This window comes from Battus philenor, unplaced genomic scaffold (assembly GCF_028537555.1).
Source record: "Battus philenor isolate CCGP_79_NKW_IND1 unplaced genomic scaffold, ilBatPhil1.0.hap1 SCAF_9, whole genome shotgun sequence".
In the NCBI taxonomy this organism is placed as follows: Eukaryota; Metazoa; Arthropoda; class Insecta; order Lepidoptera; family Papilionidae; genus Battus; species Battus philenor.
The window spans coordinates 14,898,078-14,915,181 of NW_027181759.1; the positions used below are offsets into that span (position 1 = coordinate 14,898,078).

The 17,104-nt window shown below is 35.7% G+C and overlaps 1 protein-coding gene across 1 annotated transcript in view; it reads left to right on the plus strand.

The window, feature by feature from the left end:
• Positions 1 to 17,104, plus strand: part of Dnah3 (dynein heavy chain 3, axonemal) — a 95,494-nt gene that overhangs the window by 50,101 nt on the left and 28,289 nt on the right. The window contains exons 41-55 of the mRNA XM_068775954.1: positions 103 to 283; positions 1,283 to 1,430; positions 2,407 to 2,495; positions 3,013 to 3,126; positions 4,033 to 4,158; positions 5,693 to 5,853; positions 7,073 to 7,216; positions 8,462 to 8,581; positions 10,124 to 10,289; positions 11,501 to 11,753; positions 12,577 to 12,703; positions 13,376 to 13,487; positions 14,369 to 14,482; positions 15,759 to 15,936; positions 16,957 to 17,061. Coding sequence (XP_068632055.1) covers positions 103 to 283; positions 1,283 to 1,430; positions 2,407 to 2,495; positions 3,013 to 3,126; positions 4,033 to 4,158; positions 5,693 to 5,853; positions 7,073 to 7,216; positions 8,462 to 8,581; positions 10,124 to 10,289; positions 11,501 to 11,753; positions 12,577 to 12,703; positions 13,376 to 13,487; positions 14,369 to 14,482; positions 15,759 to 15,936; positions 16,957 to 17,061 — 2,138 coding nt within the window. The remainder of the gene's footprint in view (positions 1 to 102; positions 284 to 1,282; positions 1,431 to 2,406; positions 2,496 to 3,012; positions 3,127 to 4,032; positions 4,159 to 5,692; positions 5,854 to 7,072; positions 7,217 to 8,461; positions 8,582 to 10,123; positions 10,290 to 11,500; positions 11,754 to 12,576; positions 12,704 to 13,375; positions 13,488 to 14,368; positions 14,483 to 15,758; positions 15,937 to 16,956; positions 17,062 to 17,104) is intronic.

The window sequence follows — 17,104 nt, forward strand, 5'->3', positions numbered from 1 at the left end:
AAATTAGTCGATTGTCTCTTTCCAATATTTATCCCCGGGTACTGTACAAAGGGTTACAAGAGAAATACAGGAAGAAGTTACATTAGAATACGTTGCTTCCAGGAAGAGACTGTTCGACATCGTGTACAAGTCGGTGTACGCGTATTACCGAGTCCACATGGATCAGGTGCTGAACGAGCTGGGCTACATTCCCGAGGGTGAGAAGCTGGCGGATCGTCATGTCAATAATATCTTCTTCGGCAACTACATGGAACCTGACGCCGACCCTAAAGTCTACGATCAGGTTAGTCATAGCATACCAGTGGCCTGCATGCATGCAATGCATCTGGACTTTTCCTTTTTTTAATAGACACGCTTATTGGACAGGGACAGGTTCTTTATTAAATAATTTACTTAATGTTTCCTCATTCTTCTTTAGTTCGTTTTAATATCTCACTCGTTCCTTTACATTGCTTTACCTTTCATCCATCATCCTTTTTTCCCTCACCATTTTCTCCTAGACAGCTTCTTTACAAAGACTTGCGCAGAAGAATTGTTATTTGGTTTTACAAAATATTATTATAGAGAAAAGATCACAAATAAGTCTGAAGTGACAGTGGGTGGGGTATATCGCTCGTGCAAACGATGACTGTTGGGGTCGAAAGGTTCTTGAGTGACGACCATAAGCCGGTAGACGTGGCGAGGGTACGCCCCCCACTAGGTGGATTGACCACATAGTTAAAGTCACGGGAAGTCAATTGATGCGGGTTTCGCAAGACAGGTCATCATGAGGATCTTGGGGGGAGGCCTATACCTTGCAGTGGACATGTATTGTCTGATATGATAATACTGGTTAGCCACAAATTATGTTAAAAAATAAAAACAAATATTGACATGATTTATTATCTGTGGTTGAGCGTATTTTTAACTGACACAGTTCTATGTAAATCAATGGAATAGAATTAGGCATAGATAAAAAAATAAACATTAATACAATTGTGTAACGTATGTTTAAAAGTAAAAAAGTTTTAAAAACCAATCAAAATATATATATAAATCTATATATATATATATATATATATATATATATATATATATATATATATATATTTACAGGTATTTTGTTCTCAGTGAGATAAGATAAGGTAACAACTGTAACTAATTTTATATTTCTAAGCTTATAAGTTTGTACTTTCTTACTGCCTTTTGTTACTGTCTATCTCCAATAAAGTAAATAAATAATAAATATCGTTCACCTTTTCATATTTAATAGTTGAACCATGGTTTCATTTTTCAAATACAGGTTATGGATCTGGATGATATGGCGGTGAAGATGGAATATTACTTGGACGAGTACAACGTGGTGTCGTCGTCTCCTATGGCACTAGTGATGTTCCGATATGCGCTGGAACACATCTCGAGGTGTACCAGAGTGCTGCTACAAGATAACGGTAGGAATATAAAAATAGGATGGAAATATAATAAAATCTAGAGAGCAATGAAGAGAGCTACTTGGAGTTTCGAGGAGATCCACAGAAGAACAAAGATCATGTAGCTTGAAGAATTGCTCGTTTAGAGTGGCAGTTGGTGAGGCACATCGCTTGAGCAACTGTTGGCCGTTAGGGGTAAAAGATTCTCTAGTGGTGGCCACGAGACGATAGACGTGGCGTTGGAAGGCCCCACCACGAGGTAGATCGATGACATGGTTCAGATCGCTGGAAGTCGCTGTATCCGAGCAGCACAAATCTGGCCTTGCAGTGGGTGTCCATCGACTGAAAAGAAGAAAGAAGAAGATAAAAAAATTACATCATTGACTGTTGATTCTCAATACGTTTATGAAAATGTTAAATATTGTATTTCAACAAAAACATTACCGATTTTCACGAAAGTTAAAGTAGTCGTAGCGCAACGGTAGAGGAGTGAGACTTGCGATCCTAGGTCGCGATTTCTAATCTCGAAATACATTAGTCGAGTTTCGGCCGGCGTCGATAGATGGCGATGATAGTTTCCCCGCATAAACCTATATAAGAGGCACCGTGCGGTAGTATCGACATTAATAAAGAAAACTCGACTGCGACACGACTACGACCACTTACTATAGGGCAACCAGGTAAACAAGACTCCATAGTTTTACGAAGAATGATAGCGGCGAGGCGTTCCTTGATTTTTACCACGATGCACCCTAGATCTTATCCTAGACAACTTTTCTTTCTATTGTTTTTAATAGACACTATTTATTTATATTTTTTCCTATTTTTTTATTTTGTTTTAGCAACCATCAGATAGTTTAGATGTTACAATGTCAAATATTTTGCTTTATCTATGGATGTCCACCGGTGGACATAATGTCACATCAATAGATCTCCAATAGGACCTTTACAAAATTATTCGTTGAAGTTTTGAACTATTTCATTAATTCGCTTACAGGCAACTTATTGTTGGTGGGAGTTGGTGGCAGTGGTAGAAGCAGTGCAATGAAGCTAGCCGCAAGTATTCTGGAAATGAATGTCGTTCAGGTATGTTTTTATGGCCCCCACTACTGGGGTACTCTTGTAAAACCTCTATATATACATACCTGTCTTACATCGCCTTCTTTACTTCGCCTTCATCTGCAAACTACACTTATATTCAATTCTTTATCATATTGTCTCTTAATTCGTTTCTCTTTTTAGTCTAACTCGACTGGAATTTGTTACTCTTAATTGTATAATTAATTATCTTAATTTATATTGTAAAAAGATCATAGGTGACAACCTATGATCTTTTTACGATAATGCAGGAAGATCTGGTGTCTTTTCTCTTCTTCTAGCTGCCCAGCGTTGTTTTTCTTCTCTATCCTCTGCTTCAACTGAAGCTGGCAGTCCATACGTTTATATACCGGAAACGGTCGGTGATCAGGTGTGCTACGGTCTGGTCAAATGACTCTCTTTGAGTTTAAATTTACCCAGGGAATTCCCTAAGCCCCACATTTAGGTACGTTGGTGAAGCCAACTACAATCGACGGAAAGGGGTTCATCATGCTTGTATTGTCAGATCGAGATCTCCCGCGTGTACGGGCAGACTGAGTGGCGAGATGATATACGGAGGCTGTTGATGAAGGCCGGTATCATCGGGAAACCCATCGCCTTCCTATTCGCTGACAATCAGGCAAGTGCACTGTTTGTATTGTATATTCTACTTAACACAAAATCTCATATATTTCAAAGTGAAATACAACCTCGGAATTTTAATCCGCTTAGAATCATTTATGATGATGAACTGGATCAGATATAGAAATGAAAAGATCCACAAAGGATCAAATATCACCGACGTAGCTTGAAGAGTTGCTCATTATGCAGGGCACATTGCTCTTGTAACCGATGACCAAAGGGACCAAAAGGTTCTGGAGCTGACCACGAACCGGTAGACGTAGCGAGAGTACGCCCTCCTCTAGGTAGACCGATGACATGGTTAAGGTTGTGGAAGTCGCTGGATGTGGGCAGCACAAGACCGATCATCGTGGCAATATTCGGGAGGCCTATGCCTTGCAGTGGGCGACCTTCGACTGAAAAAAAGAAAAATCAGATGGAACTAACTAAAACCGCTATACCAGAGTAGAGCTGTGTAGTGTTGATGTTGTGAATGCGGCTTGGCACGGCAGCGTGGGCAACACACGAGCCAAGGATGGATCCGGATCCAACCTCAATTCGCCCACGCTGTTCGCGGTTAGGGAGCTCGTGGCTGCACACTAAGAAGAGAAAGTTTGGGTGAGACTAGGTTGACTCAAAGTAAGTTTCCGAGCAAGCCTTAAAGAATTCGTGAACCTTTAACCGCTGATACCACTCCACCCCGGCTACCTGGGTGAAGTGGTTTTGGAGCTTTTTAACGATTTGAGAACGGTTGGAGTAGCATTAGCGATTACAACGCTTGCGTAAGAGAACACAGGTCTTACGCAACTTTTGTTCAAGTGCAGTTTGTGCCTGAACAGAAGTTTAATTGAAGAGAAGATTAGAAGATAAAGGATGTGATATGTAGTGACGTAGTGTATAATTTAAAATGTCGATTTTGATACAGATCATCTACGAAGGTATGGTGGAAGATATAAATATGCTGCTGAACACGGGTGACATCCCCAACCTGTACGGCATGGAGGAAAAGGTTGAGATACTCGACAAGATGCAGGCTGCAGTCAGAGACTCCGTAAGCACTCTTCTTATCTATTAATATCAAGAAAGTTTACACTAACATTTACAACTATTGATATATTCATCTACAAGACATAAGTCTTCACCAAAAATGGCCACGATGACCGGTCTTCGCTGCCCTCATCGAACGGCTTCCCGTGATCTTAACTATGTGGTCGTTCCACCTGGTTTTTTATTTTATTTATTTATTTTATCTAACCTTTTTAATGGAATCAGGCGTTATTTTGCGGAAGTCCATCCTAGGTAAGAAAAGGATCAATATTTAGCCACTTCCGTACATGATGTGGTAGTCCTGCAACAAAGTGCACCGCTCGCCAGTCCGCTGATAAATGCATATGCGGCAAACAATAAGAGTGACATTCACTCTGTGTTTGGCACTAATCGGTGTAACATAACTCCTGAAGATGCCCCGTGGGGGGGTGAAACGCGTGTTGAGTGATTTAACGGTGGCAGTTGTGTAATTCGTATTGTTTGCCGCAAATATTGGTCCTTTTCTTATTCATCTAACTTATTGCATTGCAACTAATTGAATTGCGTGTTTAGTCATTTTTTTTATTCGGATCTAGTTTTTAACAAAAAGCATCACTTATGAATATCACAAATTGTAGTTGTGGCTGCGTTTTATAAGTCGTAAAATAATATTTGTTTGCCCACGTTCAGCGAATTCTGACTTGTCCTTGGTCCTCCTATAAGGGGGCGCTTCCACGCATCTACCGGTTCGTCATCGACACTTGAGAGCTTTTCGATGCATATCTCTTAAATATGATACATATTTTTTTGGACTGTCAAGCTAATAACCATTGACGGCAGCTAGTAAATATTAATATTATTTATTATTAAATATTAATGTCGATTCTATAGCGCGGTGCCTCTTAGATACATTTCCGAACAACTAGCGCCATCTGTCGACACCCGACGAAAATACGGAGTTATACATATACACTAATACCTCGCTTTGCGTCGTTTCGTTTCGCTTAAAGTTGCGTCGCTGCTTAATTAGCCCAATTTTTTACTGTGCGTTGTTATATTTTCGAGGTTGCATTGTTTTGGGTTCGAGTCTTTAATTTTTTTTCGAAATTTTCTTTTTTTCTCTAAAAGATGACAACAATTTTGTCCTTAATTGCGCCATGCTATCAATACTCGGGGAATTCCTTTCTAACTAAAAATCGACGCAATTTTAATACAGTTTTATTTTCACTTTGTTCTGCTAATTTTAGAGTCCAGTTTCAATTACGTAGGTGTTGTGTTTTTTTTAAAGAGAATTATAAATTCAAGTAAATTATCACATGTTGTTTCTGGTTACAAAAAAGGGAAATATTATTCCAATTTATTTATTGGCAGAGTTATATTATTTTTGTTTTTTAAATGTTTACTTTATCCAATTATATTTTTTATCCTCGATGTTTACATGGTTTGCTATAGAAAATCTTAATTCACTTTGCAGCGTTTCATTTTGCGTCGTGTTTTTTGGAACGTAACCAAAACGTAAAGTGAGGTATTGGTGTACTATTTTTATAAATATTATCCAGGGCAAGAAAATAGAAACCACACCTCTGGCCATGTTCGGCTTCTACGTGGAACGAGTGAAAGCAAACCTTCGCATAGTGCTGGCAATGTCCCCCATCGGCGACTCGTTCAGAAATCGTCTGAGAATGTTTCCTTCGCTTATCAACTGCTGCACTATTGATTGGTAAACGTGAAATAATTTTATTTTATATATTCACTTATTTTTTAAAAAACTACAGAAAAGCACAATTTTATAGAAGCAACAAATTAAGCTTCTCAACAACAATGGTACTCGGTAAGATAGACCAGGAGTGAGCAACCTTTTTAATCAACGAAGCATTTTAAATTTTAAAATTTTTTCGACCGCGTATGATGTCGTACTTATTATATAAATTACTACTATTAATATTATTAGTTTTAATAAACAGTAGAATAAGAAAAAAAACAATTTTTAACTTAAAAACTGATATACTTGAAAATTATAATGAGACAATTGGCATCGTTTTTCGATACAGGCATATATAAATAAATATATATACATATATATATATATATATATATATATATATATATATATATATATATATATATATATATATATATGTACGCAGCTTTCTAATCGTGCATCACTCAATTTTGATTGTTGATTTATTAATAATTATCTTTTTCGGTTCAGCATGTACCATTTTTTTATTATAACTAATTTTATAACAATATTTAGTATATTGTTATAAAATTGAGAGAAAGTTGATAAATACCGCCTGTTGCTCATTCCTGCTTCAGACGAAGGTCTACCGATGTCTGTAATGTATTTTACCAGCAAAGTCGCCGAAAGATTCTGGATACAGGCCGCTTGTGACCAGTCTTATTAAAAATATGTTATGCTGTGGTCGTTCTACAGCAGAAATGATGATTATGAAATCCAAATCAAAATATTCTTTATTCGAATAGGCTGTTATATCCACTTTCGTATCGTTAATCAACATATATGGCATTTGTTGACCTTACTGGAAGCTACCGCCGGCTCGGAAGGCAGTTCTGCTGAGAGCCGGCGAGAAACTCAACAGTTGCTCTATACGAATATAGTTTCATAAAGAGCGCGCGACAATAATTAGCTTCCTGAGTGAGCATCGACATTTAATTCCACGCATTAACATCAGTATAGTGTTCTTGAATAAAATAATGTACTTATTTCAATAATATTTTATAAACATTGATGAAATTGATTGTGAAATTTTAGTGTTTTCTTTTGCCATATATGAGTTATTGACTGATTTATTTTATTAATTTATAAAGAGATGAGTTTATCGACTCATTTGGTAGTTTTTTATAAAAAAAAATGCCATTGATATACGAATATTTATTTTTAATTAATAATTGGAAGGTCGTTTAATTTCGCCAAGGTTCACGGCGTGGCCACCAGAGGCGCTGGAGCGCGTTGCGTCCATGTTCATAAGTAAGATGGATGACGTGGAACAGGAGTTACGCGAGGCTTGCGTGGAAATGTGTCAGCTGTTCCACATGAGCGTAGTCCAGCTCAGCGACAGGTAACTTTGTTCTAGATTACAGCTATTTAATGGAATCAGGCATTACCTCGCGGAAGTACATCCTAAGCAAGAAAAGGACCCGTATGCAATGCGAATCACACAACCGCCGCCGCCAAATCACTCAACACGTGTTTCACCCCTCCACGAGGCATCTTTAGGAGTTATGTTACACCGATTAGTGCCAAACACAGAGTCCGTCGAGACTCGAGCGAGCTGGCGGGCGGTGCATTTTATTGCATGACTACCACTGAATGTACGGAAGTGGCTAAATATTGGTCCTTTTCTTGCTTAAGATTACCGCTGTTTAGTTATAACTTAACCTGGAGGTTGTATACCGCTGAAGATATATAACTTATTTACAAAATTAAGTAATTCCCAGATCTTGAACTAAAGCCTTAATTGAAGCAATTGTATTTATTATCACAGGATTAACAAATTGAAATGGCATGGTGTTTATTACATAGCACGCAGAACAGATATCCGATGGTGTTGACTGACGAGTCATTTTAAACCTCTTTATATTTTTATACTTTTGACATTGACAGTTTGTGTTGCTTTGACAGTGTTGCATGTTCATTTATTCTGTCAGTCTATTGTTGCGTATTATTTTACTGTTACAGAGTTTTGTAAAATTATAATTATATTACCAACATAATTTTCATTTATTTAATCCGTTTATAAAGTCCACACGCTCTCCAACACATGGGTTTTATTAAAAATCCAGTTTTATAAACAGAACACATAGTACACCAGTCAGCGTTTTTTGAAGATATCTTAGTACAAAATGTCATATAGTAAACAAAAAAGACATAAATTACTGTCTAAATTTCACAAATAAAAAAAAAAACAGTGTAAACGCGTAAAGAAAAGTTGAATTTGTAATTTTTCGTATTAAAAGACTGATAAAAATACTTGATTATGACACATAAAGCCAAAGATGACAGATTAAAAATGTAATCAATTATTTAAATTCAAAATAATGTCAAACGAGGTATAACATGAATTAATGTCAATGGTCTTCACAATAATTTTGGTAAGGATATATTAATACGAACACGTGACTTCATATGCAAGCTTTCAATGGATTCAATAGCCGGAATTGCATCCGAGAGGAAACGTCGTCTTGAGGTGTCTTTTTAAACGAATTATTTTTAGACAAACTTTGAAGATTTAACTATACTGTTCTAACATTAACTATATATTTGTTATAAATTTTCTGATGAATAAGAAGTATAAAACCACCAGGTTTTACTCGGAGCAGCGCCGTAAAGTCTACGTCACTCCTACCAGCTACCTGGAGCTAATCAAAGCCTTCCAGAGCCTGTACGCGCTGAAGGTAGACCAGATAACGAAAGCGAGGATCAGGTAATATTGTAATTCAATGCCAAACCTAAAGGCTTATAGACAGCTCTATCATTCAATTTAGAGTGGAACAAGGCAAGGGTGTTAATGTTGTTAATATATGTATATATGTGTGCTATATGTACATTATAAATACTATTCTGTATTTATTACAAGCCAATAAGTCGAGGACAATTCTTTTTCTCTTTCTTGCGCATCTACCCACAACCTTTTAGTGGGAGGCCACGCCACGGCTACCGGATCGTATAGACACACGTATAATGTATTACAAAAATATTATTGGTGGGATTTTAAAATACACAGTAAAATCTTTCTGGAATAATACACATGCATAGTAAAGGATATATGTTTAAAGTTTATCTGTTTTTCCCAACATGGGGTACACGACCCACAGTAGAGCATATATATGCGAGTTGAACCCATTAGTATAAATATATATGTTACATAGGGAGGCGTAAGAATTTTAGAAAGGCATAGGTGGAACATGGCATATAAAAGGTTAATAAATGCTGAATGTCTTGGAAGTTATTAACAACAAAGAAAAAATTACGAAAGAAAATACAATATACAGTATGATTAATTTTAAACTTTCTTTACTGTATGGTGCAACCTGTAACAGTCATTGGTTTCAGAAATAAAAAATAATATAAAGATAATACACCAATACCTCACTTTGCGTCGTGGTTACGTTCCAAAAAACACGACGCAAATTGAAACGCCGCAAAGTCAATTAAGATTTTCTATAGCAAGGCATGTAAAGATCGAAGATAAGTTCCAGGGTTACGAAAATACTACTTTTTAAAAAAAATTGTACAAATGACATTTAAAAAACAAAAATAATATAACTCTGCCAATAAATAAATTGGAAAAATATTAACCTTTTTTGTAACAAGAAACAACATGTAAAAAAAATTATTATTATCTTTTAAAAGAAGCACAACACACTACATTACAACACACTACGTAATTAAAACTGAACTCTAAAATTACCAAAACAAAGTGGAAATAAAACTGTATTCAAATTGCGTTGTTTTTTGTTAGAAAGGGTATCCCCGAGTTTTGATGGCATGGCGCAATTAGAAACAAAAGTGTTGCCATCTTTTGGAAAAAAAAGAAAATTTCAAAAAAAAAATAATGATTCGAATCCAAAACAACGCAACCGCAAAAATATAATGACGCACAGTGTAAATTAGTATTAATTAAGCAGCGAGGCAACTTCGAAAAAAACGCAAAAAGAAACGACGCAAAGCGAGGTATTGGTGTACGGTAAAAATGTTTTGAAAATTTACGATTACTACATATTAAAATTAATTATTGTTTATTATCTGTCTCCACAAACTTTGTACTGCTAGAAGTTATTGGCGTGACATATTCAAGTAGAAAAAAATAACTAATCTAACATATTTAATCGCTATCATTTTACACAGAATATAAATGTGTGGTAAAATTTTTAAGGCTTTTGATGTTAAATGGGTTATACATTCACAACTTTAAAGTGAGAACCTTACACGGAGATGTAGAAGTACAGATGGGATGTGATGTCAGGTACGAGATCGGGCTGGAACAGCTGGAGTTCGCGGCGGGACAGGTGGCTGTCATGCAGCAGCAGCTCATAGACCTGCAACCGCAGCTCGTCGAGACCTCGGACAAGACCGAGAAACTTATGATCAAGATCGAGCAGGACACCGTGCTCGTTGAGAAACAGAAAGAGGTAGATTAGACATATGTTACACGAACACAGACACATGCATTCATAAACCCGCATATGTGCGAAAACATACAAGCTAGCTCACCCACACATGTACTAACCAAACTCGTACTGACACAAAGACACACATGCAGACATCATTTTATTATTTATTATATTTATTTACACTTTTTGTACACCGTAGACAGTAACTAAAAAGAACTATTTATATAGAGGTACAAAAGGCAGTCTTATCGCTCAAGGCGATCTCTACCAGTCAACCTTTGAATGGAGATGAGAGACATGAAGGTGATGGCAGTTTTGGGTGTACATACGAGTACATACATTACAACACTTTATATACATGCATGAAGAACCAAACGCAACTACACATATTATCAAGGATAATTATCTATTCGTAATTACATATATAATGAGTTAATGCAAATAAAGAATAGATTTTATTGTTAGTAAACATTACAAAAAAATAAAAACTAAAATTAATTTAAAATCATATTGAACTTTTTCGTGTCTTTTTCCGAAGATAATAGGAAATCTATTTCACGTCTTTCTAACAGCAAAGATGTGTAAATAATTTAAATTTTAGACGAGAATGTGTTGCATAATTAATTTGAACAAAAATTTCATTTGATGGAATTTTCGTTTAGTGCTAATGTATCGTAATAAAACATATTGATCTTACAGGTTATTGTACCATGTACTTTGTTAGTTATATAATTTTTGTAACAAACCCTGGTGATGTCTAAGGAGTAGTGCATGAGAGTTCATCATCGTCGTTAAAACTGTAAGACGTCTACTTCTGGATAGTACTCCTGTAGTTTTCGAAAAGTCCAGAAGAAAGCGGCCTGCATCTTCTCCTGACGTTAACAAAGTTGTCTGTATATCTTATAGATGTCTTACGCTTTGCTTGCACGACTGTCTACCTGTTCTGCGCACTATATCATTATATGTCATGTTGGTTGTATATGTTCATGTATCTCATCTCCATCCAAAGGTTTTCTGGTAGAGATCGAGTACTTCTATAAAGATTGTTTCTTTTTATTAGATATTATTTACCGTGTACAATAAAATATTAATAAATAATATGGTTACTTTGATCCAAATTAAGCTTACAATCCGTACCATAACTACAAAAAGGTTTAAAAGGCAATATTCAGACAACCTTTCTCCATTCCATACTTCGTCTCCAGTTTCATAAATTGTGAATGACACAGATCGTGGGGGCAGATGAAGCTTTGGCAAATGAAGCTGCTGCAGCAGCCCAGGCCATAAAAGACGACTGCGAGTCCGACCTGGCGGAGGCTGTGCCTGCGCTAGAGGCAGCTCTATCCGCTCTCAACACCCTCAAACCTGCAGACATCACCCTCGTCAAGGCCATGAAGAATCCTCCCGCCGGCGTGAAGCTCGTCATGGAAGCTGTATGCGTGATGAAGGGTATCAAAGGAGATAGGAAGATGGATCCTAGCGGTAAACTGAACATTACAATCAACATCTTGGATCTGGTAGTATTTTATGTATAAATATATATATTTAAAAGTACACTACATCAATGTGTTAACTTAAACAGCCTAACAAAGCCTTAATATTACTTTGAATGTTTGTACTGTAGCTTGCACTTGAAAGCTACATATGTTTTGTTTTAATTGGCAACCATTTTTGGAGACCTCTTGTTCTCCCTGTGGGGCAGGGACGTCACATATTCGGATAAATAATTTTTTGAGTTAAATTTTTTATTTCTTTTCTCATCAATCTCTCTTTGCTTCTTAAGCTCTCTATACGTAAATAACTAATCAGAGTGAAATAGAGCTATAAAAAAGAATTAAGGCGAGTAATATCGCCTCTCTGATGGGCGATGAACATCGCAATATATTCCTAAGGTGTTGAACAATAGGACAAAGTGCAATACGCAGTAATAAGACGTAGACAAGGTCAGACAGGGTCATGTAAAACTAATACAGTGATTCATAAATATAAACTGAAATGTAATTAGTAATATGAGTGTTTATTAAAAAGAATAAAATAAAAACGAGATAAAGACGCAAGTCGTAAACCAAATTGATAGTAAAAACAAATCTGGGACAGCTTCGAAATGAAGAGGAATGAAAAGAATGAAATCATAAACTTAAGAAAATATGAAGCACTAAATAATAAAATAAAATAATAATCAAAACTGAAAAAATAATTAACCTTTGTAAACAATTTATCCCGCATGATTAGATTAACCAGAGGTCTAAAAACTAATAAGTAAAACAATATAGAGAGAGATAGAAACGTACACAAAATATTGCAGGTAAAGCATATGAAGATTTCTGGGGCCCCTCCCAGAAGATGCTCGGCGATATGAAGTTTCTAGAAAGTCTGAAGAACTACGACAAGGACAACATACCGCCGGCTATAATGAAGAAAATACGTGACAAGTTGGTACCATATGTTACTGCTTATTGTTCTTAGGTTATCGTGCTTTTTGTTCTTAGCTTATTGTGTTTATTGTTCTTAGCTTATTGTGCTTATTGTTCTTAGCTTATTGTGCTTATTGTTTTTAACTTAGTACTTACTGTTCTTAGCTTATTGTGCTTATTGTTCTTAGTTTATTGTGCCTATTGTTCTTAGCTTATTGTGTTTATTGTTCTTAGCTTATTATGCTTATTGTTCTTAATTGTTCTTAGTCACTGTTCATTGTAACATCCTCTAAGGATTGAACTTCAAATTGAAACCACTCTAAAATGGATGAATATTAAATATTTATTGATTTTAATAACCCAGATATTAGAAGTAAATTGAACATTAAATTTCGAAATGCATCTCTTTTTATATATCAAAGAATCCATTATTAAATGTTAATAATTATCTTTCCAGCTTTGAATCAAGGATTTTATTTACTGTTTGTTACCTTTTTGTTCAAAACTATGTCGCATAGTTGAATTCTAGCGCATTCTTTAAACACCTAAAAAGTCTTATCGTTTCAGCTCATAGAAAACCACTGTAAGATATAGACCTTCCCAAAATGGTAAGCAGGCCACGGGGCGCGTGTTGTTCACCCCTGTTTTATACAATAAAAGACAATTGAGTAAGAAGAATCTGTATTTCAGGTACATTCCTGACAGAGAATTCGACCCCGTAGTCATATCGAAAGTATCCTCGGCGTGCGAAGGCTTGTGCCGCTGGGTGCGTGCTATGGATGTCTACGATAGAGTCATTAAGGTAACCTATTTCTTTATAAATCACCTGAACACATCAGAGGTTACCTCGCTAGTTTATACTATAGCTTAAGTTTATTAGCTGAAGAATGAAATGCTTATATTTCCTTACTTACTTCAATTACCACAGTTGTAACTGTGTTTATGTAATCGACGCATATATGGCTGTCAAAAATAAAAATTATTACTAACAGACTATATATCAATGTAGCTACGAATAACCGTGGTAATCGGTAAAAGGCACAAGTAAATTGATTACAGCGCCATCTTGTGGTGAGTTACAACAATAACAATAACAAGTGAACTTCTGCGAAGTATATATAAAAGGTTTGTTTATGTATACGGGATATATTTATGTGTATATACATTCATATATGCATTTACCATAATCAAAAAGTAAAGTTAATTTTAAATTCTTTATTTTTTCTTCCAAAACAATTTGATCCCCTTCAAAGTAATCTCCGTCTGGTAAAACGCACTTTTCCTAACGCTTTTTCTAATCCCTGAAACAGTCGGGAAGAGTCTTTTTTTCTGGCATAATCTTCAAGAACTTCTTTGATTAGGTTTTTATCTCCTTAATCGTGTCAAAACGTCGTCCTCGCGTTGTCCTTTTGAGTTTGCTGAATAGCCAAAAGTCGCACGGATCAAAATCAGGCGAATGCTGTGATTGTGGAACAATATCAGTCCACGCTTTTTTCCAAAAAATTTAAGTAATGTCTGAATTACTTAAATTTTTTGGACAATTAAGACTTGACGCGTTTGGGACATAGTGAGGTCACTAGAAATGGCTGAATGAGGGCAATTCATTTGTGAACAAGCGTACGTGTACATTATCTATCTCATGTACATCATATATCTCGTGTACATCATATATCTCGTGTACAGGTGGTAGCGCCGAAAAAGGCTGCATTAGCAGAAGCGGAAGCGGAGCTCCAGGTGCAGATGAACACTCTCAACATGAAGCGAGCTCAGCTGCAAGCTGTGCTGGACAAGCTGCAGGTATCACATTCTTTCTTTCATACACAATTTTATTTCACGCATTAACTGAGGTAATCGGATCATCAGAAATGGAAATATGTATACAGAAGTATTCAAAATGGCGGCCTTTGACGCAAAAAGATATTAAATTTATTCAACCGTCATACTTGTATATAAAGAATATATAATATATTAGTATTTTAAATTAAATTACCATCATACATTATTTATCCATTTACATATATATATATGTGTGTGTGTGTGTGTGAAAGTAATAAAATATACATAATATATGAACAATAAATTGCAACATAAAATTCAGTTGATGTAAAAAGTTTAAAATTCATTCAATGGCCAAATTTTTTTCATGTCGTTTTGTTTACTACGTGATATATTATTTGTAAAAACTAAATAAGTAATATTTTTATCAATACTTGAATTTTAATACTTTTATTATCTGTGGATAAATTTATTTTTTAAAACATACATTTTTAAATGTAAATAATTTAAAAAAATCTTTCCAGGTTTCTTTATGTATTTTGTTATATTACCGCTTATTAGTTTTTTGCTTAAAACTATACCTAGAAGTATTTAGTATATGAATTTTTCAAACCGAACAAGATGATCTATTTATATATTTTGTTTATAATTTAATAAAGTACAGTACAGAATACACTTGAGAATCGTAGGTCACGGTTTCAATCTCAGAGATATATAATTCACACTTTGTGCATTAATTATATAGGATTGTCTCTGCTCACAAACAAGTTAAGAGGATCAACAGTAGCGCCTTCTACTTACTATAATACCACAATGTTATCACCAGCCCGCCTGCTAAGCGTGCCGTTCTCTCCATAGATATCTTTGACAGGCCTATGCCAGCTGTGGGCGTGTATGGTCTGAAACGACAGAAAATATTATGTTAATGAATTGCTCTAACTACTGTTTCTTTTCTTTCTGCTTCTTCGTAACTTAAAGACCATAGGGGAATAAAACTAAGGTAGTATGCGAAAGTGTTCCTGTAGTTTCAACAAAAGGTTTTGAATAAGACCGTAAGGTTTTAGCCGGTAGGAGTCCGGCATAACTCTTTCGTTGCCTTTGCAGCGGTGGGGTATCCCATGCAGGATTTCCCAACGAGTAAAAAAAGGCCACAGAGGAGTTCATTTTGATGAGTTTCTATCAAGTAGGGCTTTTCTTATAGCGTATACAAGCGGTCACTAAATGATTTAATATTGATAATAATATAAATAAATATATATAGAATTGATTTGTCATTTTTATTGTCAATTCTCTTAAGGCCTTGAACGACGAGTTTGCTGAAATGACGCGCAAAAAGAAAGGACTAGAGGATGAGATCGATCTGTGCTCCACCAAGCTGTCCCGCGCTGAACAGCTGATCGGCGGGCTGGGAGGCGAGAAGGCACGATGGACGCAGCTGGCGAAGGACCTGCAAGAGCTCCTCGGAAATATTATCGGTAAATCTATTTTACAGGACTTATAAGTCTTCTGGGATGTCTCAGTAACATTAAATATACTGGAGGATTATTAAAGTATATACGATAACGTAGATAATTTTATGGAATATGAAAGTTTATTTAGTCAATGAAAAAGCTGTAATAGACTCAATTATACAGGTTTGACTATCGGTGTGGTCATTTTAATAAATATTAAATAATATGAGGATGAGAAAAACAGTTGATAGAATAGCATGGAAAGAACTCGTCGTCGATTCCGCCAAAGCGTTCCAAAACGGAGCTTTAAGTATTAAAGTAAAGAACTGTAATATACAAGCTTGAATTGGAATACAAGAAATTGTGACGAACAAGAAAGGATGAATGGATGACATTAAGATGGGAGGAAGAGAAGAAGAAAGAAGAGTGTGGGAATAAAAAAATTTATTGAATAAATTATTATCGTAATTGTTATCCGCGTGTACCCAGGACAGGGCAAGTACGTGAGGCCCCTAATAGTGGGGTCCATATAACATATAACATATATATATGTATATATAAGTTTAAAAACGTATATATGCGTAAAAATAAATTCATTACTAAGAAAGGTAGGTGTAAAACCTTTAAGAGGTGAATGTACAGATCATTTTTCAGTAAAAGAAAAGGTATCTTTAATTAACCCTATTTATAATCATCTGTATAATGTGATAGCTCTGTAATATGTTACATTATTTTTTTTTCTATTGGAATAACTTGGCAATTGGAATGGTTAGCTTTTGCTTGTCGTTTTCGAACGAAACCGATAGATGGCGCTGTTTCCAGACTATTGGTAACACTTGCTGATCCGTGACATCCATTGGAGAAACATGAGTCCTTAGCGGCTATATGTTCTGCGCGCTATGTGGCCAGGTCAAAGTCATTTCTTGCCAATCCGCTGGTCTATGACGGCTACTTATATTCGTCTACGGATCTCCTCAATCCTGAGTTTGTAGTAAGATTTAAAAAAATAAAGGTACATATATAGATTTATATTTTTAATTCCAGGCGACGTACTTCTATCTGCGGGTTTCATCGCGTACTTGGGACCCTATACGGTCAGCTATAGACGCGAGGTCATTCAAGTCTGGAATAAGAGAGCGAAGGAACTTGGTATGTGTTTTTGAAAACAAAAATCGTTACTTCCTTATTTAGT